At 37.0% G+C, this 23,792-nt stretch overlaps 2 protein-coding genes and 1 pseudogene across 2 annotated transcripts; 1 reads left to right on the plus strand and 2 right to left on the minus strand.

Moving 5' to 3' along the window:
- Positions 1-365: 365 nt before the first annotated feature.
- LOC117989279 (putative serine protease K12H4.7) lies at positions 366-1,723 on the minus strand (annotated as a pseudogene).
- Positions 1,724-2,718: 995 nt separating this feature from the next.
- LOC117991266 (intraflagellar transport protein 74 homolog) lies at positions 2,719-9,180 on the plus strand. Its single transcript, XM_034978844.2, has 10 exons — positions 2,719-2,900; positions 4,615-4,741; positions 4,997-5,234; positions 5,544-5,740; positions 6,231-6,407; positions 6,994-7,119; positions 7,398-7,499; positions 7,960-8,380; positions 8,459-8,568; positions 8,968-9,180. Exons 1-10 carry the CDS (start codon positions 2,782-2,784, stop codon positions 9,178-9,180), a joined length of 1,830 nt encoding a protein of 609 aa, XP_034834735.1. The 5' UTR covers positions 2,719-2,781.
- Positions 9,181-9,728: 548 nt separating this feature from the next.
- Positions 9,729-22,971, minus strand: LOC117995203 (leucine-rich PPR motif-containing protein, mitochondrial-like). The gene is made up of 16 exons (XM_034983212.2): positions 22,727-22,971; positions 22,277-22,651; positions 21,946-22,102; positions 21,135-21,244; positions 20,454-20,685; positions 19,702-19,908; positions 18,492-18,705; positions 17,422-17,634; positions 16,321-16,541; positions 13,867-14,043; positions 13,144-13,302; positions 12,750-12,964; positions 12,113-12,286; positions 11,236-11,458; positions 10,605-10,827; positions 9,729-10,218 (listed from the first exon to the last, which is right to left on the minus strand). The coding sequence occupies exons 1-16, from the start codon at positions 22,843-22,845 to the stop codon at positions 10,031-10,033; spliced, it is 3,207 nt and encodes a 1,068-aa protein (XP_034839103.1). The 5' UTR covers positions 22,846-22,971; the 3' UTR covers positions 9,729-10,030.
- Positions 22,972-23,792: the final 821 nt, after the last annotated feature.

The following is a 23,792-nucleotide window of genomic DNA, read 5'->3' on the forward strand; positions in this document are numbered from 1 at the left end:
GATTTCGTGTCTTAAACATAATAAAGCAAAAATGTATTGTGTGTAGGAAAATTTAAGAGGTTTATTTTTTCTTGTATGATTGATTCAATATACGTACTGAAATACAGATTTTACTGGTGTAAGTGATAGCATTAAAATATATTTATTTGTTGTTTTTATTTTGAACAAGATAAAGACGTTATTGATTCTTGCATTCGAAAGTCAATATATCACAAGGATTAGGTACATGTATACCTACTGATACCAATAAAACAAAGTCAAAGTATTTGAAAGTTTCTTAGTGTTTAATTTTACATTGCAGTATTTTTCAAAGTTGCAGTCGTAAATTAGAATTTAAGGTTACCTACGTCATATTATTATGGTACCTATTCACTTGAATCTATCCATTTATTTATTACCGATTTAATATATTCTCTAGCTTGTTTTATTTCTTCGGTATCATCTTTTCTAGGAAACAGGTCCCTGCAATGTGATGCTTTGGGTAAAATCACTGAGGGATTATCAAAGGATATGTCCTCTGAAATACTAAGAGTACTCCATGGGTCTATTTCCCCGTTTGTAAATATCACCTTGGTTACATTCGGGTGTAGTCCACCATATAAGTTATTCGATTGTTCAACCCCATTATCAACCCTATGTTCATTGAATTTTGGTCCGAATAGTTCGGTGCACCTTTTAATAAAAAACTCAATAGGTGAATTATTTGTGAACGGTTGCACACCAGAAGACGTTTGAAAATAGCCAAACTCTGTACAAGTTTGATATTCCCACGACGGTAGTATAGAATAAGTATAATTAAGACGAATTAATCTCTCATTTAAAATAAAATTGTTAGTTTGACATGTTTCAACCGTTGTTCCTTCAGGTTCTTTTCGAAAGCCCAATTGCTGTGATACTATATTCTTTGTCAAGTTCTTACAGTGATCTTTAATATCGCCTGTCGTTCCATATTGAGAGGAAAACGCAAACGGTGAAACTTTAGTTGAAAAGAAGAGTTGTTTATTTTCAGGTAAAGATAAATCCGTTTCCTCACAAATGTTATTTTCTTTTTTTAGTTGATCTCTTCCTTTGGAAGTTTGAAATAATTTATCGTATCCAAGAAATATTTCTCTAATTCTCTCTATACAACCTTTCGTGCCGTACCGGTTATAATTATCACTAACTTTTTTAAGGTATTCAAAAAAGTCTTTTTCGCTAATAAGGGAGCACTGCTTGCTAGTGCTACATCAACTAGTTCTGGATATAGCGATTTCAACCATGTAGCTAAATTACCGGCATAGGAGTCGCCAATAACTACTACTTTTGACATTTTGTATTGCGGTAAGGATTTAAGAGTTTTTATCAATTTTGCTATATCAGCTATTGCCTGTTTAGAACTTAAAAATTTGAAGTTATCTGTAGAAATCACTTTTAATGGTATGCTTTCACCGTAGTATCTGTGTTCTGATACATACATGGCGCCATGAGTATCTTTAGCCAGGTCACGCATTATTCCCGTACAAGTCCAATTTGGTGATGCTTTAGATTCGCCACCTATTAATAGGTAAATTGGACCATTAGACTTCCAGTAATCGAGTCTTTCAAAGTATCTCATTTTCCACTTGCGTGTTTCTTTCGAATCAAAGTGGTCCAGTTCTTGCTTTATCCAACGTGTTCGTACCTTGCCCTCTCTAATCGTTAGTAAGTCTAGGTCTCTATTAATATATTCAAACACATTCATCATTGCTAACGGATCAAAACAATCAGAAAAATGTTGATGTAGCGCTAAAATTAACAAACAATATTTTAAATACATTTCCTTCTGCAAACTAACGTCGTATTTTTGAAACGTTACTCAAACTTTTAGTTAAAGATTTTATGACGTAGACTATTTATTGAACAAAAGTAGTCGTTGAAGAATCTTACGAAATTCCAGTAGACATACTTATTCTATGTATAACTGCCGCCTTGAATAAAGGCAATGCAACATTTAATGGCGATAATATGGTTTAACTAATAGTTGAACCTAGAATCGTATTGATTCTTTCCAAATCGAAAACTTAAAGTACGACTTGACTGACAATGATGTATTGTTACTAGCATAAAAATACTGAGTGGAGTCAATAACTACTTAGGTACCTACTTACTTACCGTTCCTACAGGTCTCTTGTAGGAACTTCCACCAGCCACGGTCTTACCGACGCCTGAATCTTGTAGCTCCCTGCCACTCGTTTGATGTGGTCTGTCCACCTTGTGGGAGGTCTTTCAATGCTGCGCTTGCTGAAATTGGTATACTAAAAACATAAAAATGGAGGATGCGTGCTTCGCTTGTGCGAGCATAGGTTTGCTGTGCGCCGCTATGCCGAAGTAAATAAAGCTTAGTTATTGTAATTAAGTAAGACGCCGCACCTTGACTTTGCCAGTGTGCGTTGCGCTTTAGAGTGCTAGCATAAAGAACCAGGTTTTCGGTATCGATCAGTGCGGATAAATTAGCCCCATATTACAATATGAAGTCTCACATAAAGAGATATGAAGTCTCTCAAAAGAGAATATACCTACTAAGGCTATTTACACGCGCAGAGTTGGACCGACCTCTTCTCTATGTAAGCACCTTTAGAAACTAAAAGTTAACAAAACAAGTTTCCAATCCACAATCCACGCAATTAAAAAATATAGCTCCTACAGCCAAGTTGTCATGACAACGTCAGCAACAACAAACTTATTGCGCCTGAACTAGTCCACTACGTAACTGTTTTGTGTCCATTTGTAGGTCAACAAAAAGTTAATCAGATTAAAGTGAATATGGATTTTTCTGAGAGTAGCGTAGAGCGTGGAAGCACGGGCCGACGTGTGGATGGACAACGCCCAGTGTCTAGGAGAGGTTTTCGCGAATATACCAATAGTGGCTCTGCTGTATCAAGGTATTATTATAGTTGTTGTCTTTCACGAAGGCGAGTGGCTCATGCTTGTATGTAAGTCGTATCGGTATAAGTAAGATACAGTAAATGTGTGCGTTTGCGAGCGCTTGCTCGCGACTGATTTGTCCGACATGCACGTACAGTTACGCAGTGTCCGTGTATACGACGTAACCACAAGTAAAGTTCACTCGCCTTCGTGAATTGCAAGAACTGTACCTACATCCTACAGTTTTTTTAACTCCCTATAAACTCCCTGATATCCTAATTTAAATATTTTACGATCTTTGAATATTAATAAGTAAAATACTAGGCAACCGTCCGCGGATTCACTTATTTCGAAAAATCTGGCCTTGTTCCTTGTCTACATTATAAAGGGGACTTAAGTGCGAAACTTCAGCTTTCTAGGTCCTGGACTGAGCCTTGATGAGTCACTTAGTGCGTCAGGGACTTTTCTGTTCCGGGTTCCATACCCGAAGGGTGCCAATGGGACCCTATTACTAAGTCTCCGTTTCCGTCCAACCGTCTGTCTGTCAGCGGGCTGTATCTCGAGAACCGTAACAGGTAGAGAGTTGAAATTTTCTCAGTTGCCTCTATAACAACAAATAATAAAAATTTCAAAATAGTCGCCATTAATATTCTAAAAAAGTTAGTTATTGTACTTTGGTACGGAACCCTTCGTGTGCGAGTCCGATTTTTATATATTTATTATTATTTTATAGACAAGGGTTCAATGTTCATTACTAAATACCTACCTACTTCAACTTTACCTATATTAGTAGTCACTATTAATATTGACCTATTTCCATTGGAATTCAAAATTTGTCATTGAAGAGTAAAACACCTCTATTTTATCAGCGTGGCCTCTAATTGTTACATTGTTACCTACTTTAATTTACCATTATGCACCTCTTATCAGGAAATATCCAAGCTCAATAGTCTCTAGATAGGTACAAATAAATTTTAAAACCGGTCAAGTGCGAGTTAGGCCTCGCTCTTTTAGGGTTCCGTACATAATTATGAACATCATGTTTGGGATGTGTGAAATATTTCTTTTCCGGGCTAGATATTCTATAGCAATAAAATTTGTTTTAGTCACAGCTTACAAACTATTTTACAAATCGTTGTATTCAGAATTTGTTGTTTAAATACAGTTTATGGTACATATTAATATACCATTAACTAGTTTAGTAGTTTTTTAGATAGGTCCCGTCACAAAAATGGTCTAAAACTGACAACTTTGACCGTTCTCCATTTCCTTATTTTTTAAGGTAAAAAAATAAAAAATATTTTCGTACTCTACTCAGTGAGCTCTAAACAATGATCCCACATGCATCCAGAACAATAATCGTGTTCTATGAAGCTGTTAAAATGAGTAGGTATGACTGGTCATCAAGTTATAAGCAAAAGCGAGTTGCAGTGCGCAATATTTTTAGTCGGAATGACTGTCTAGTCTAGTGTGTAGGATATATAAGTCATTGGAACATCCATATCATCCAAGAATTTTCTAGACATATGACTAGTGACTACCAATATGAGAGGCAACAGACTCAGAAATCAAAATAAATCTTCGAAACCATATGCAATATGAGGGAGTCGGAACGGACGCGACGGCGGAAAACCTAAAGGAATAACGCTTTTAATGATAAAAACTGTAGGTCCCGGAATAGAAAAATAAAAACATTCCCATGGTCTTAACAAAATATTTTGGTGTCTGTAGAAGTGCCACAATGAGACCCACATCAGCTTATAGAGGGAGTACTGCCTCTCGGCTATCGACTGCAGGATTTGGTCCAGCACCCCCCACTGCGAGCCGCCAATCTACTGCTGTAACTGGATTCTCTATGGTTTGTAAAAGTATCAAAGCTACCGAAATAACAATTGCTCCTATAGGAAAAGGTACTACATAAAAACTGTTTTTCTTACTTTGTACCTAATCAATCAAAATTTCATTTGTCATTTAAAATATTTTGAATGAAAATCTGATTTCCAACTTTTTGTCTACGAATTTTCATTTAGGGTCTTGCCATGTTCTACCAGAATCGAGTCTGAAAGTCTCTGAAGTAGCGCCAAGACGTTTCTAACAAAGAAATTTCTCTTAGATCGACAGACCAATAACTCAGCAAGGTATATCTGGCCTTCGCACAAGCACCGTACGAGGATTCCGAACACGACAACTACAAGACAAACGGTATTGGGAGGAACAGATGCAAGTTAAGGTACGAGAGATGAAGGCTGAAATTGCGAGACTGACGGACCAAGCTGATGCCGGAGAAAGGGAAAAGTCTGCGAAGAAACATTATGAGAAGCGAGTTAGAGAATTGGCACAGGAATTGACTGGTAGGTTATTTTCTATAATGCAAAGTTTATGTCTAGAAATAATAAGATTCACTTCGAATAGGAAAAGTTAAATCAGTCAATGTTTCGACGATATGGGTCAAATAAAAAATTTCGGGGTCCAAAAAAAATTAATCTGAGAAATTTGCTAAAGCAAAGTCTTCCGTGTTGAATCTGATGATCCGAGGAATTATTGTGTAGTGTTAGGATCAAGACTTGACGAAATTGTTTACAAGGATAGATTCATATTACCTCTCATTAAAGTTAACAGTATTAGTTCTAATACGGCAATCATATTTTTCCTTTCTGCAGATCTTCAAGGACGTTTAGCAGATTACAACACAGCTATTCGCATCGCCAATGGTGAGGCTACGAAACAATCAGTTGAAGAGCAAACCAGAGAACTTGAGATAAATAATAAGAAGTTGCAAGAGGAAGTCGAACTAGTGTTCTTGGAAAAACAGAGAAAGGAGAATCAGTTACGTCAACTTAGAGAACAAATGGAGAAGGTGACAATAACCTTGAAGTTGAAACTATACCAATTTCGCTACCATACAGTATATATATATAGTTTTTAAACATTTTAAAATATGATCAAGTCCCTCAAACCTGTAAGTTCCATCTGTCAAACGAAATGGTAAACCGTCCAAAGTTTTTAACCTTGTTTTACGCAAGTAAAATAAAAGTTCTAGGGCTGTACTGTTTTTTAATGGTATGAAATATTGATCACCATGGCAAGACACCCAAAAATAACAATGCTAGGTTTTTTTGTATTAGGAAATCTCTATATCATCAGCTCATCTATATGATAAAATGACTGACTCACGCCGCTAAATCCTTTAGACCTAAAAACTTCAGATTTTGCTTGTAGGTTCTCTCTAGGATAACTTAGATTTGGGGGTCTAGGTTAAAAGTCTAAAAAAGGATTTACTGTATCCGAGCGAAACAGGGCCGGGTCAGCTAGGAAAATAATAAGTCTATTATGTGTATGTCTACCAGGAACAATCATCAATTTCCAAAATACTATCGGAAATGACACCGGAACAAAAGGAGCAATACAGCGAGCTTGAATCAAACGCTGCAGCTCTTCGCGAAGAAGTAGAGCAAGCCAGAATACAAATTGATCACCTCACTAGAGAGAAAGAAGAATTTGGTAAAGAGATATCTGGTTCACAGGTAAGTTCTCCTTCTTCTAGTGCCATCTCCTACCGGAGGTTGGCAATCATTACGGTTAACAGGGTTTTGTTCACCGCTGCCCTAAACAGTGCCCTTGTACTCATGTTAAACCACCGGCAAAGGTTCTTAAGCCAGGATGTTCGTCTACGGCCAGGTCTACGTTTGCCTTTTATCTTGCACTATATTACAAGCTGCAGCTGGTCGTATTTAACAGATAAATTACAATATTGTCTCTAAAATGTCTGGGTCTTGTCCAGTTTCCTTTTATTGAAAAATGCTTGACCTTAATTTTTGAACAGCACAAACAGTCTTTACTATATATATTATATACTATACTTAGTTATTTATATTGAGACAAAAGTCATTGGTTGCCGGAAACTTAGATAGTAAAATAAAATAATTATGTTCATTATATTAAAGTAGGTACCTAAGACAATCATTGAATTATAATTTTTTTGTGATAACAGTGAAGGTTAGATATATTTTTAAATGTAAAACTAGGTCATTGAAAGTTTGGGAAATAAAGAAAATGAAAAACTCATTATTTGTATTTTCTGAAACTGTAAATACCATATTTTTGTTTTAGATAAAAATGCATCTACTGGAGTTACATAGGAAACTTGTAGCTGCAGAAGAGAAGCGAGATAATTTAAAGGACGAAATAAATAACAGGTTGGATCCACAAGAGGAAAGAGAAAAGTTATTATTACAGGTAAAATATCTCACATAAAATAGTACCTTTTAAGTCCCGCAAATTGCTATTGCGCTGGAACCATGTCTCATTAACATCGAAATGACGTCTTTTGACGTATATTTAAGTAAAAATATACCATCAGCTCGAAACTTCAGTCTAGTGCTGACGTTACTAAAATGGCGGCCACGCGCATTAGCAATTTGCGGGACTTGTACCCATACTGGTTGTAGAGATTTTTAATGACCACATTATAAAGCTGAATTTCCTGTGACAAAGTTAAGAATTTCAATTTTTAGGTTCGCGAAGATAATGCAGCAATCGCATCTCTCGATAGCAACGCCAACAATATAAAGGAACAAATTCGTATGGTTCAAGAGTTAATCGAGCAAGCCGAACAGGTACGAACAGTACGGGACAGGTCGAAATGGCAATCGGTGAGGGAACGCCCCGCACACCCGCACAGCCCCCGAGATAACCCGGTGCGGGCGAGTGCGGGTGACGTGCAGGTGTGCGGGGCGTCCTCCCGCCTCATACCCCGATTGCCATCTCGACCTGTCGGGGAGTACAAAAAAAACACTTTCTTTTATTTTAGTTATAGCTGGAATCTGGATATAGTAAAAAAATAATTAAAATAACATTCTTCAGAATGAAGTATCGGTTATAATGACCAAAAACAATTCCCAGCTAAACACAATAGCATAATATTAAAAAAAAAAAACTTTTTGTTGGTTGTAACTTTCGCCATAAGTGTCCCCTTCAATATAACCGAATTAGACTCGTTATTTATTATTAATTAGATTATTTTGTTTCTAATAAGAGTTAGGTAAAAACGAGGCTGATGAAAAATAATTATTGTAGGATCTTGAAGAAGGCAATTCTGAACGCCACCAAAAATACAGAGAACTAAAGAAGCGCGAGGAAACCATGGATACATTTATGTCCACTTATGAAGAGAACCTTAAAAAGGAACAAGAGAAAATTGAACAATTGGAGAAGGATATTGTCTTTGCACTAGAACATAGCAGTTCTAATATAGATCTGGATTTAAGTGAAATTGATTCATTAAAGCAAAGAGATGGGTATTCGTCTGTTTACGATGATAGCAAGAAATCGGTGGAAACGTTGACTAAGGATTACGAAAGATTTCAGGCTAACTTGAAAAAGGCTGAAGCAACTCGCGAACGCTTAGCCACAGAGCTTCAAACACTTCCAGAAAAAACTGGAGTCATGAAAGAAGAACTGATTACATTATCGGACTTGGAAAAATTGAGGGATGAAGGTAAACGGTGGAATACGGCTCCAAGTAAAAAGAATTTCGTTTTTAATTTTAAAGCACTAACGGTCTGAATTTCTTTAGGTGAAGAACAGAAAAATAATTTAGAGAGCGAATTGCGGTTGCTGAAAGAAAAACTGGCACCAACAGAAAGTGCCGTCGTGGAAGCAACTAATAAACTAAGGAGACTGCAGGTAAGAAAAACATCACTACCCATGTTATAAATTCGAAAGTATGTTTGTTTGTTTGTTTGTTTGTTGGTTTATTGGTTTGTCCTTCCATCACGTCACAACGGAGCAACGGATCGACGTGATGTTTTGCATGGGTATAGTTTAAGACCTGGAGAGTGACATAGGCTACTTTTATCCCGGAAAATCAAAGAGTTCCCACGGGATTTTTAAAAGCCTAAATCCACGCAAACGAAGACGCGGGCATTAGCTATTTTAGTTTACTTTAAAATAGCCACACTACGACGCTGAAAACGTTCGAGTCTTAAGAATCGTCCGCACAACCAAACTACGCGTCATCAAAGTAGAAGGATTTCAGTCTTTACAAAAACTTGTTTGAATGATATTATTATTTTTGTCTTACAGGAAAGCCTCGATGGCAACGAAATGTATGGAAAGCTGAACAGCCTGGAAGAACAACTTGCGCAGTTGGAGAATCGAAAGACAATACTTGAAGAGGATATAGCATCAATAACATTGAAAGCTGATTACGAACCTATAAAGAAGGAAGCTATGCAGGAACTTGCAGCATTAAACAAGAAGATAATTGAAGATCTTAATAGCAATAAGGCTTATTAATAAAACATTGATCTTTTATATTAAGTTGTTTTACTAGTATCCTGCCCCCTGTTGTAATTGTATGTCGTGCCAATAACGAATACAATCATAATCCCTCCTATTGTCTGTTCATCGTAACTTGACGCGTGAGTTGGCACCTTTCCTTTATTTCTTTATTCCTTAGAACTTAGGGTTTATTATTGGGTGATTTCTTTATTGACACGACTTAAACAATCCCAACTCTTATTATTGGCTGAATTTATGGTATTCTTGCTGCAATTATGCATTTTAGCCAATGAGAGATTGTCACCCAATCAGAGATGATTGCGGTCGTCACACTGTAGCTCATAAACTACGACATTAAGGGTGCCTGTCCACTAATGCGGAGCGGAGATGTGCATAGTTGACCAGAGTTTTTTCAGATGACAGAATAAAATTATCACGTTTTTTACCGACAATCTTATTGGTCTGCTTAACATCCGCTCCGCTTCGTTTCAATGGACAGAAACCTTTATGCTTGTTAAATTCCTTATGGGTGATACTTTATCAATGAAAATAAAACGAGAAAAATCATTTATAAACAAACGTGTACTCATAAAATAATATCACAGATATCACTAACAATTTATATCCACACTATTACATAGAACACTGTCACTAAAATCTTACAAACACAATCATAATACCTTATGCATTTTTAACCCAGTTGTTTTAACACTCATAAGAAATAATACACTTTGAAACAAAATTAGGAAATTCCTATGACATCAATCATTAAAATCAATCCAGTTTTAAACCATATTGCAATTTCAAATTTATCATCCCCAGTAATCAAAAATTTCACTCACAAATTTTCTCCAGCCAAAAGTCTTTATGATGCTTTCTTAGCGACGATTTTGGTTTGTTTATCGAGCAGTATGGCAACATCTGAGGGTACTTGTTTATTGTTGGCCTTACAAAGCGCACAAAGGTTGCGTATAAACTTCTGGGATGGAGCGATCTCGTTTTCTTGCATCTTGTACCAGAGGGATAGAGCTTCTTGGCAGTTGTCATCGCGTTCTGAAACAAAATTTTGAGGTTGTCTTATGTTATAACTAGCTTGCGACTTCGTCCGCGTGGACTACACAAATTTCAAACCCTTATTTCACCCCCTTAGGGGTTCAATTTTCAAACGTTCTTTCTTAGCGGATGCCTACGTCATCGATTCGTCCAGTAGTTTGAGATGTGCGTTGATAGATCAGTCAGTCAGTCAGTCACCTTCTCCTTTTATAAATATTTAGATTTATAAGAAAGCCATTTTAAAAGGTGACTTTTAATCCTTTTGACCTGCCAGATTCTAACCTAACTCAAAAAGTGTCTGAGACAAGTGTTCGATCTGGCTACATGGTTATCATGGCAACCCCCTGCCAGACACCCTTGAAAGTTTTAAAGTTTTTTATACTTACGGTATACTTCCAGTATCATATTATAAATCTCCTCAACGTCAAAATTCCTCAAGTTCTTCGCACATTCAGCGATCGCTTCCAAAGCGTGAATTTTCTTTTCGTCTGCGAACCTTTCGCAGTGCCGCATTAACGCGTCAGGGTGAAACTTGACCGTGGGGTCTAAAAGTAGTTTGCGTAGCGTTTTCTTGTAGCCTACATCTGCTAACGCTGCTATGAGGGTAAGCTAAAAATAAATAAATTAGTATAATAAAGATTATTAGGATAATTTAAAGATAAGGTTCTTTCAAAACCTTAGTAAGGCGCATTAACCATTAAAAAAGTTCATAGACTTGTTATGTTTTTAAAATGGTTTTCACATTGTATGAGGTGCACTTATACTATAGCCTGCGAAATCAGAAAGGTCTGGCGACCTTCCTGATTTCAGTCCGCTCCTTTAACCGTCGAGCTATCGAGGCTCTGAAACACTGCTATAAAACATTGGTTACCTTCCAAATTTCATGATTCTATGTCAACGGGATGTACCCTATAGGTTTTGATTCCCTTGACGGGTTTTGACAGACAGACAGACGCAGTGATTCTGTAAGGGTTCCTTTTTTTTCTCGAGATATACTGTGCCCTAAAAATCACTTACATGTACATCACTAGCCCCATGCACTTGTTTATCGACATTCAGTATAGTATGGACCAGTTTGTTCAACCGCCCGTTGGTCCTCTCGTTCACTATGAAAGTTTCTTCATATTTGCCGTCACTCATGGCTTTTAATATTTTACTTAATAGTTCATGTTTTAATGGAGTCTTGTTATATTTTTCTGCTAAACGAACGAATTCTTGAACTGCGTTTTCAAAATTGCCGCTGAAATATTAAATAAATATTAAAACTGGTTGTAAATTTTTGTGAATTTGCCAACCTCCTGGCGCTCACCATTGTGAGGCGTCTTACAAGTGGGAAGTCCCGGATTCGATTTCCGGCAGGGGCAATTTGCGAATTTATAATTTCTAAATTGTCTCTGATCTGGTCTCGTAGGAGGCTGGCAAGAAATTTTGTACATCGACCTTTAGAATGAGATTTCGGCTTTGTAGAGCGTGGTCTCTGTCACTCATATCTATGTGACGTTTTGTCGGTTTCAGCGACAGAGACAACGCTCTACGAAATCACTATTTCTTTCTAAAGGTTGATGTACACTATTTTCTGCCGCGTACTGCAGCACCAGAACACTAATTCTTTCGGCTTTGCCGATAGGGTTGGTGAGATATGAATGGTGATTGTGAATCAGTACCCTTATTATAAATGTGAAAGTGTGTTTGTTTGTTGGTTTGTCCTTCAATCACGTCGCAACGGTGCAACGGATTGACGTGACTTTTTGCATAGGTATAGATAAAGACCTGGAGAGTAACATAGGCTACTTTTTATCCCGGAAAATCAAAGAGTTCCCACGGGATTCAAAAAAATCTAATTTCACGCAGACGAAGTCGCGGGCATCAGCTAGTGGTGACATAAAACACTTACTTTTTCAAATGTGTGCGTACTAAAGGTCCCAGTATGGTATTGGAGGGTTTGCAATACCTAAGGGTTGTCAGCAACTCGAACATACGCTTGGTGTCCGAATGGGAGCCCTGCGCCGCCACCGCGTCTAGAAGACGCCAGCAGTTCATGGATATTGCTCGACCGCCCGTCACCCGTCTGTAAATTTAATTTTTTTGTTTAAAAGAATATTAGCCAAGTTAATTTCCTCTCAAATTAAGCGCAAAACTTGTGCTAGGAGTAGGTACGACAATAGTGCAACGGGTGGTATTTGAACCGACGACGTTTCGTTTTCTTTTCTTTTTAAAAAAGAATATTAGCCAAGATAATAGCCGACTAATATTCCCCTTTCCTCTCCAATTAAGCGTAAAGCTTGTGCTCGGAGTAGGTACGCCAATAGTGCAACGGGTGAGATTTGAACCGGCGACCTTTCGTTTTTTTTTCCTTTTAAAAAAGAATATTAGCCTAAGTTGCTGACTAATATTCCCCTTTCCATACTCTAATAGTTAGTTTAGATAAAAACATCAAAATAGATACATAGTCTTTTAGAGATTGTGGACAACAGAATTCACATTCGGGCAAAAAATACCTATTTATTAGGCTTTATGTAATGCATAGGTACCTCTTTTTCGACTGCTCGTTAATTAAATCAAAGGCCTTCCCGATCTTTTTCCTGTAAACCATCAGAGTTGCGAAGTCGATAACCTTGAACTCGTCTAGCGTGAAGTTAGGTGAGGATTTGTTCAGGTCTGCGAGAGCCAATTCAGCTAGGTCTAACTCTCCCATTTTTACATGCAGGTCGAATATAGAGGCCTTCATACCCGCAGATAGGAATATCTGAAAAACATCTTTAGAAATAAGATGACAGTTTTTCAGTTGCTCAGACTTAAGTTTGAGTTGAAACGAGACAGATTTGTCTCGTTTTAACTCAGACTTAAGTGTAAGCAAAGTCAGAGAGCACTCCATAGATTTCATCCTAAGTAAGAAATACTGTCGACAAATAGGGGTCTACTTACGCCTTCTTTCTCGCATTTCTCCACGATCTCCCTCGCAGCGGCCAAGTTGCCATCCTTGCAATACTCCTGCAGCAGCTTCCGTAGCACGCCGCGTGTGTTCATGCCCTTAGCTTCCAACTCCGCTAAGTGGGCTTTTAGGGACGCCTCATTCATTTGTTTCTGTTCAGCAAAAAGTTCAGTTCAGGACTACTGGTTAAATAAAAAATCGTGTGCGAGTCTGACGGAAGGGTTCCATACTATCATATAAGATTTTTTTTTTAATTTCATGGCAGCCATTTTGAAATTGTTATTATTTGTAATAGCGGCAAGAACACACTGTGAAAACTTCAACTCTCTACTATAGTTCACAAGATACAGCCCGCTGATAGACAGACAGACGGACGGACGGACAGCGAAGGCTTAGGTACCAATAGAGTCCCGTTACAGTTCAAGACAGTTAGCGAACTTCTAATAAAACGTCGAGGCATCGACGTCACTGGCAGGCGCCAAATTTTAGTAAATTTGACGCAGGTACAATACGCGGTAGAAATTAATGTACATCAATCTTTAGAATGAGATAGCGGATCTGTAGAGCATTGTCTCTGTTGTTGAGACCGACAAAATGTCCTATAGGTATGAGTGACAAAGACAACGCTCTAAAAAGCCGAAATGTCATTCTAAAGGCCGATGTACATTACTCTCTGCCGCGTACTGTAGACCTATATAGTAGTCAAAAGCACTTACAGGATGCGGCATTTGTTGTACAAACAATTCTCCGTCGTCGACCAGTCCCTCATCGGTAATGTCTACCAGCGCCTCCTTGACGCTCTCAATGGCCTTCTCATTGTGATGCTTCGGGATCCTAGACAGGCAGTAGTCTAACGCAGCTGTTGATATCTTGATTTTGGTTGGTTGTAATTCCTTAAATGGACAGACGAGTTTAATCATAATTTTTTTTGTTTAAAAAAATATATATTACTGTTATTATTATCTAAATATATAAAAGTAAAAGGTGACTGACTGACTAACTGATTGACTGACTGACTGATCAATCAACACACAGCTAAAACTACTGGACGGATCGGGCTGAAATTTGGCATACAGATAGCTATTATGACGTAGGCATCCGCTAAGAAAGGATTTTTGAAAATTCAACCCCTAAGGCGGTGAAATAGGGGTTTGAAATTTGTGTAGTCCACGCGGACGAAGTCGTGGGAATAAGCCAGTAATATATATTATTTGTTATTATTCAGCGAGAGCAAGAATGGTTCAAGCTCTATTGAATTGTATAAAACGTAGGTAGGTAGGGCGGGGCTTAAAGGTCCAATTTGACTATTTCGAATAATACTGTGAAAACTGACTCTACTATATCAAAATAAATAACACTAATCAAACAAACAGTTATCTGAGTATGTTTGACTCAATTTTCAGTTGAATTATTATAATAGAAATATGTGTTTCTACAACTTTTTTAGACCTTGTCGTCTGTCCCTTTTTGCCCCATAGTAGGGGTGGTACAAAGGGACAGGCAGGAGGCAAAAAGGTCCAGTATTTAATTTTTATTTAAAATCGATTTTATGGAACTAAAACAATATTTGGTTCAATAAAATTCAGTCGTTTATTTTTATTCCAAAAACAAAAAGTTAAAAATATTTTAATTTTTAAACAAACCAAAAACTTTATTATAATTCCAAGATACATATTATTTAAGAAGTCTCTATTCTAAAAGAAAATATAATTTTACCAAACAAAATTTATTTTTTTCTAAATGTATTACAACAGTAACAGTCGAACTAATAATTTCTAACTTTGTTGAGCTTATAATAGTTTAATCACTAATCAGTCTCTATTGAAGAATACAATTAAACAAGACAGCACTATTCATTATGAATGTTGACATAGCCTGAATTTAAAATCTTATAACTAATCTTACATAATCTTTTAAAAACTTTTAACAAACAATTTTTTATAAAACAAAATATACTTCTTTAACCGTAACACAAAAATTAAACTCTTCTTTAATTATTAACTTCAACAAATTAACATAATCAACATGTCTTGGTATCTCTATATTATTTTAATTTTATTTTGATTGATAACTAAATCTGCTGCCCGTTGCATCAACTCAACAGATTTAGTACCACGATCCGATTTTCTTTTATAGTTGCGCATACTGAAACAAAAAAGTCTTTATTAACCCTCATATTAATGAGGGGCTAAAAGGTCCACATTGGACCTTTTTGCCCCAACCACGTGTAAATATTTTTAGAGGTTATAACGAAATAACCGTTAAACCGAGCCTAAAACTAATAATAAATCGTGAAAAACAAATAAATCACTTATACTAATAAATTATGTTTAGGTGTGATAAACGAAAAACCACTGCTCGAAACTAAAAAGTAAAATGATGAAAAAATTTACTTACGTTAAAATTTTTAGATGTAGTCGTATATCTCCGGCTAGCGACGCTGCTCGACTGCCGGCGATGCCCCGTTACGCCTCCCGCGCTCTCTTCTTTCCGCGTACATAGTTAGAACGCAAGATATACCGCTAGTTTTTTAGATACTTATGGTGGACCTTTATACCCGCGGACCTTTAAGCCCCGCCCTACCCTACATATCACGATTAATTAGGCGATTTTTAACTGCCGATATTTCGACTCAGTTGCAAGAGTCTTGGTCATGACAGCTCGTACTTCACCTCTCGCAGCACTGCAGTCCCGTCGTGACTACGACTCATGCAACTGAGTCGAAATCGGCAGATAAAAATCGCCCAATTAATCATGGTATGTACTATGTACCCGTTTTATACCTACAATACAATAATGTCGTCAAACAATCATTGGTTCAAGCTCTAGTCCACCATGTTGGCATAAGATATGTGGTCGACGTTCAATCTACTCGCACGAAACGTTTGTGCTCTACGTTTCTGATACGAACCGCTAAGGTGTGGAATGCCCTTCCGGCGTCCGTGTTTCCTGCCAAATATATACGTATGAACGATTCGCGAACGCATAGGTATAGTACGCCACAGATTAAGATGGCAAACGCGGTGGGGATACCCCGCACAACCACACAGCCCACTAACCCGGCCCGGGTGATGTGCGGGTGTGCGGTGCGTTTACCCCGTTTGCATCTCAACCTGTCGCGAACGATAACAAACAAACACACAAACATTAATTCTTGTATTTCAGATTACCTTAGCAACACTCAGTACATCAGTCAAGTCCTCCTTAATTCTCTTATGTCTCATGAACGCACAGAAAAACCTTCCAACCCAATCCTTGTTTCTATCCGTCGCTTTAGCGGACATATCCTCCAGTATGTAAACGGTTGATTTCACGTCATTACTGATGAGGTAGCCTCTTATTAAGGGCTGTAGGACTGCTTCAGTGTCTACTTTCCCTTGGAACAATTCACCTGTTGATACACACATACAAATCATTTCTATAGCTAAAGGGGTAATGCTGCCAGTATCTTAGGTACAATGCCTCGATGCGGTTGGTCTCCACGAGGATTAGATTTAATTTATTGACAGAGACAGTGCTCTACAAATTCGCTATCTCCTTCTAAAGGTCGATGTACATTACTTTCGCTCGCGTACTGTACCAGCTTTACACAGCATCAGAGCCTACTGAAAAAGATGTGGTCACAAAACCAAAAGTTTTTTATCTGTGATATTTTTACTTCAATAGAATTTTAAGAAATTATATTTTGCAATGTGCGTATCTAGCTCAAAAAAAAAACATCTTGGCCCTTTATAGAAATGAAGCGGCCAAAATGAGTATGACATGGACATCAAGATGAAATCAAAAACAAGTTGCAGCTCACAAAAATGATTGTTGGAATGCCCCGTTTATACAACGTTTATAGTTTCTACGCAAATCCTAAAAATAGTTTGTTCGAAGATATACAATCGATTGCAATCAGTTTTACTACAGCTATATTTTGACCAAAAAATACTTTAAAATCCTGCTAGTTTGAACACCTAGTTAAATGACCGCATGCACCAGCTCATTCGACTCGCGCGAGCGGGAGCGCGCACGATCGATGTTAGCCGTCCCGTTCGCTCACAGTCGCTTGCTTGGGGTGACCATGTTTTTGCGGGACAACGACTCAATACAAAAAGCTTATAACTTCGTAAGTTTTTATTATATATTTTTGAAATTTTGTATATTTATTATTTATGTAAAAATATTCGACACGTGTTTTTGCGTATACTAAAACTAACGTTGTATATAGAAGTTGTTGAAATTAAAACCAATGAATTAATCATGTGGTATTTTAGAAATATACTTACAAAGCTCACTCGCCGCCCTAACTTGTCCTGTATTCAGCAGAGTCACCATCATGGGCGTGAGTACAGTGTTCACAGTCAACCCAGTTTCAAGGAACTTCTTCATTAGATTCTGTGGCGAAGTAAAACTCACATATGGGAGGGTGTACTCCATTATTGTTTCGTAATCTGGCTTAATATCCATCGTGACCATTGTTGAGATGGTGTTCATTATACCTGATATGATGTAAGAGATACTAACTGACTGAAATGTCAACGCACAGCCGGAAAAGATGCACCAATCATTACTACAATCTTAATTGTTATGATTGACTGAATGTATGGTGTGTACTTTTGCTGCAACAAGGCATTTCAACCAATAGTAATTAAAAAGAGTCGGCCGATCAGATTGTTGCACTGTAGCTATAATTTATAACGCAATCGTCCAACTGCGGTAGTATGACGGCTAGAATGTCACGATCGCAATCACCTCTGATTGGTTGACGCTCGCTCACTATTGGCTACAATGCATTGTTGCAACAAGAAACGCACAAATTCAGCCAATCACAACAATTGAGATTGTAATAATGATTGATGCAGTTTTTACGAAATCGACCTACTGGTCAAACTACTGGGTATAGAATATTAGAATTTCGAATTAAGGTTATCTTTATACTTATTACTAGATTTTCACTAGGAATGTTTTGAGAAATTCTAATGGGATTTATAAAAACCTGAATCCACGCAAACATAGTCGCAGGAAAAATTAAATACAAATAAAGGTGCGGTCGACAAACTTTAAACGACGTAGTAATTGAGTAACTTTGAGTATTTTGTCTCTAATTTATTGAGTCAGACTGGCTAGCACATTTATTGCGCAAATAATAAGCTTGGCTGTTAGATGGAAATGTTTTTCTTCTTGAATCTTGATGCTACTCTCTGCGGGTATGTCTTGTACAGTGAAAAGTTTTGTAGAAAACTTTCAAATAAAATATAAAATTGACTTTGAATGGAGAGAACTCTATTGAGAAACATATTCTTGGCGGTTATTTTAGGCGAGTAGCTTTTTAGCTTCACTACTATTTGGTATATACCTTTTTCTCCATAAGATTTGGAAGTATGCAGCAATATGGGCCAGAAGTAATGCGGTCTTACGGGCATGCCCAACTGTTTCATGCGTGTGAACAAGTCCAAAGCTAGCGGTACTTTGGCCAGTTGTAGGGACGCTTCAGCCGCGTTTTGTAAGGCGATCGGGTTGCGACCTGATGCCATTAACTCTTGGGCTATAAGGGCTATTACACTAGAAGGCTGGAAAAGAGTATTTATTTCTGTTAATACCTATTTGAAAAATATAACTAACGAGCTTATGCTCGCGACTTAGTCCGCGTGGACTACACAAATTTCAAACCCCTATTTTACCCCCTTAGGGGTTGAATTTTCAAAAATCCTTTCTTAGCGAATGCCTACATCATAGCTATCTGCGTGCCAACTAGCCCGATCCATCTAGTAGTTTGAGCTGTACGTTGATAGATCCGCAGTCAGTCAGTCAGAAATATCGTCTGTGGAAAATATAATCATCATCAACTCATCGCCGACTAACTACTGAGCAGGAGTCTCCCGTTAGTATGAGTATGGCCATAGTATACGCCGTGGCCAAATGCGAATTGGTAGACTGCGGAAATAGGAGTCTTATACTATCTTAGATTGCGTTTATAAATCAAGAGCCATACCTGAAGTGTTTCATGTAACGATATTTATATGTACAAATATGCATTAATTAACAGCTTTTATTTATATAACAGTTTTTTACCTATATTTTATTAATTTTGTATAACGCGAACTCGCCATCCTCACATAAACTTCAACAGTTTCTAGAGGATGGCGAACTGTTTATTTTAAAATGTATTATTGAAATTTACGTGATCAATAAAAAAAAAACCTACATTAAGAAATATTTGCTAAGTAATACAAAACTCATTTGCATACAACACATGCACATATTTACATTTAAATTTTTTAAATTTTTGAACATATTTATTAATGGCCTCCCAACCATATTTCAGTCACTTATTTCTAGTTAATCTTATTAGCTCAACATGTAAGATTTTAGCCCTCTAATCAGTAAGTTTCCAGCAGCCGGAAATTCATAGGATTTTAAAAAACATACATACCAATCAGTATTGGACAAGAACTGTAAAATGGGGGCGATCGCAATAGATCGGCAACGGTCAACGTGATACAGGGTTTGAAGAGCCCTGCACAGCCGCCAAACATAAAGAAGAAGAAGAAGAAGAACATACATACCATAGAAGCTTTAACACAATCTCGTACTAAACTCCGTCCATGTAACCCAGTGTCATCTTTCGGTCCAAAGGAAGGCAGAGGCAAGCACTTGTAAATCTCTAGAGCTACCATGGGATGGTTTTGGAAAACAAGTAGTGTGGCCACACTCTGCATGTATGGTGTTATATCAGGTTTGGTTAGTATCTCTTCAGGCAAATATTTTAACACCTAAAAATCATAAAATTTTACATACTAGATGATGCCCGCGACTTGGTCCGCGTGGACTTAAGTTGTGAGATACCCTGTGGAAACTCTTTGATTTTCCGGGATTAAAAGTAACCTATGTCCTTCCCGGGATGCAAGCTATCTCTGTTCCAAATTTCGTCCAAATCGGTTGAACAGATGGCCCGAGAAAGGCTAGCAGACAGACATACAGACAGACACATTTTCACATTTATAATGTTGGTATGGATTAACATATCCATGCTAATATTAAGTGTCTGTCTGCTAGCATTTCACGGCTCAACAATTTTGATGAAATTTGGTACAAAGTTAGCTTACATCCCGGGGAAGGACATAGGCTTTTATCCCGGAAAATCAAAGAGTTCCCACGTGATTTTTAAAAACCTAAATCCACGCGTACGAAGTCACGGTCAACATCTCGTATTACATCAGTGATGTGTATCATAATTATGTATTACATAAATACAAATTGAACTATGATCTATGCTTATTTATCCTAGACTAATAAATTGCCAAAAAAATTATCATACTTTTGGCACTGGTCCATATTCGCCGACAGCTGCTAAAGTTTTTATAATCTCCATAATATGAACCTCTCCAAACATTATACCATTCTTCTCCGCCTTTTCTAACTCTTCTAGGAATAGATTATTCTTCTTGTTCCATGCAAATGCTCGGGCGGTAGCTGTGTAGGTGTTAACCGAGGGTTTTACTTGCAAAGACTTCATCATTGTTAGTATTTCTTGTATGTTGTCTAGCTTGCTATAATGAATATGTATGTAAGAAAACATGTTTTATTCACATTGAAGATAATTAAATTTGGAATAATTGTTTTTATCTGTTGGTTTTCTTCAAAAAGCAGTAATTTTTTTACGCACATATTTTAATAAATTGGCAGGGTAAAAGACCAATTGAAATTCTTTTACAATTCAATTCTAAAACAATTTTAATCTAAGTATATAAAAGGAAAAGATGACTGACTGATCTGTGAACACACAGCTCAAACTACTGGGCATATCAGGCTGTTTGGCATGCAGATAGCTATTATGTTGTATATAGAAAATAGGTGTTTGAAATTTGTGTAGTCCATACAGACGACGTCGCCATAAGCTAGTTTTCTTATAAAGTATGTAGCTAAGAAAAAAAGGTTTATTCTACATAGTAAGTATATAAATCCAATTATACATATCATATAATCTAATTAAACTTACCCAGCTTTTCCTTGACAAATGATCAAGGAAACAAACACATTTTCCGTAGCTGGCAAACCTAGAGCCTTCATATTTGAGATCACCTCTGTGCATTGGTTTATGTCACCTGCCTAAAATATATATTTTTATTTTACTTAATTGTAAAGAGAATAACAACATTCTCTTGGTCGAATTTGTAAGAGAACTATAGTGCACAAGTATGTGCAAACACAGATGCACTCTCTATTCCCCCAATCTCATAATCAGATATAATTATGAGATCATGATCAGATTATGTATTGATAAGTAGACGGAATGACACACTTCATTTAAACCTTTGTGGTTTTTTTGCTGTCTAAAATGGACTAATTGTTAAATATTCTCTATGTTGATAATTTAAAAAAAGATGGAATGGCAATCCCAAATGGCTGGAATGAGATAACTCAGGATAAACACATTGGGGCTTCAAGGAACAGGGATGTAACACTAACAACTTGTTTTTTTTGGCCTAGTAACTTTTTGGGCCTAACCCAACACTTGAATCTGGGACCTCATGATTTGCAGCAGAATAAGCTTGCTACTGGACAAGATGCAGTCTAAAGTCTAGAGATTGAATACATTTAGGAATCCTTTCAATGTAACTGTGATTACGCACTGCACTTCCGTCATCAGAGTTCTATCCGTCATCCGTGAGAATACCAGCGATTATTATCTACAACATGTATGTCATAAGCTCCCATACAAAACAAAAAGGAACATATTTTCACATATTGGAGTATGAGTGTGTAACCGCCGTAACTGAAATTAAAAACTTATTCAAGTAACAATATACCTCTCCAAGGGACCTTAGTATTAGTTCATATGTGGTCAAGTTGGGTTTGACTGATCCCATCTGGGTCAGGAAGACATCAGCCTTGAGTGTCCTACCATTGGCTATGTATACTCGCAAGAGCTCATTATAATGATCTACATCAAATGTTGTGTGAGGTCTGTAAATAAAAATAGTATTAACTTTACATTCAAGTGTATTTCTTATTATTTAAAGTATTAATTAACTAAAAGTCTAAAGTTTAAATCTTAACGACTGTGCTGGTTTTCTACTATGTATGTAGTTTTCTACTCTATATTCTTATTTCTAGATAGAGGCATTTTCATAACCATACCTGAGTGTGTTCCATACTTGTTCTACTAGAGCCACTCTAGAACTGGGTGTCTCATCGGGAAGCAGTTCCGTACAACATTTAATTAAGAGCAACCCTTGCTTTTTAGATGATAAGTTCAACTCTTTAACTTTGCTTAACACTCTAACAAAGTCATTTTTATATACTCTATTTTTTTGATGGATGTCTGTAGATAAGCTAGCTATGAGTTTTTCGAGCAACTGTTCAGAGGATAAATTCTTTCCTTTGGTCCGATACGTGCGGTGTTCCACAGAACCAGAAGAATCTTGTGTAGGACCAGCTGACAAACGTAAGTTATTTACGTTATTCCCTTTATCCGGAACTTTCGTAACTTTATTTGATACCAAAATCCTGCAACTGTTTTACAGGAAACTACTTAAATTGAACTTCAGTAAATCACAAACAATAATCAAAATAATTATAATTTATAACCTAAGTTGTAAACCCCTGTGGTAACAAAATATTCCTGTAGCGTTTCCATTTTTTAGTATCCTTTTGTAAAATAATCCCCGTGCAGAACTTGATAATTTTATACACTGCCGAGTTAACATAGTCAAGATAGTTATTTTATTTTCGGTGTTTCTTAAATTATTAGTTAATTTCTGTTTTCAAGAATGATCTGTGTTCATTGTTCAAAACAACATTATAGGTACCTACTCCTTTTATTTGGTCGGTGATATAGGTAGGTACTAGGGATGAGACGTATTTACGCTACCAGGTTTTAAAACCAGGGCTTTGCTTGGAAGTAGGGCGCCCTGGTGCGGGTGGAATTTACTTGCAAGTAATTCTTCACAAATAGGATTGTGCTCCTTATACATATGAAAACACGGACCGAATTTCTATGCAAGTATTTTTGCAAGTATTTTCCACAAATAGGAATGTGGACTTTATATGTATGACAACACGGATTGATTTCATATGTCATAAAAAGATTTCGACCTTCAACGTATTTTTTACCTGACTACGGCAACGCCAAAAGTAAGGGTTATGAGAACGGCCGGGGCTTCGAACTTGCAAGTCTTTCTTCACAAATAGGATTGTGCACCTTAAACTTATGAAAACACGGTCCAATTTTCTATGCAGTAAAAAAACTTCGAACTTGCAAGTATTTCTCACAAATAGGATTGTGGACTTTATATGTATGACAACACGGATCGATTTCATATGCCATAAAAAGACTTCGACCTTCAACGTATTTTTTACCTGACTACGGCAAAGCCAAAAGTAAGGGTTATGAGAAGGGACGGGGCTTCGAACTTGCAAGTCTTTCATCACAAATAGGATTGTGCACCTAATACATATGAAAACACGGTCCGATTTTCTATGCTTTTAATACTTTAAAGTATTTTAAAACCTGGTTTTAGACCCTGGTATTTTTACGTACTCTTACTTGGAAGCCCTGGTATTGAATTTAGCAAGTATGTCTCATCCCTAGTAGGTACTCTTTGATAGCACCACCACTGACATTAAATTTTGGGTTGCTAAATCCAAAAAAAAT

This window comes from Maniola hyperantus, chromosome 2, assembly GCF_902806685.2.
Source record: "Maniola hyperantus chromosome 2, iAphHyp1.2, whole genome shotgun sequence".
Classification (NCBI taxonomy): domain Eukaryota; kingdom Metazoa; phylum Arthropoda; class Insecta; order Lepidoptera; family Nymphalidae; genus Maniola; species Maniola hyperantus.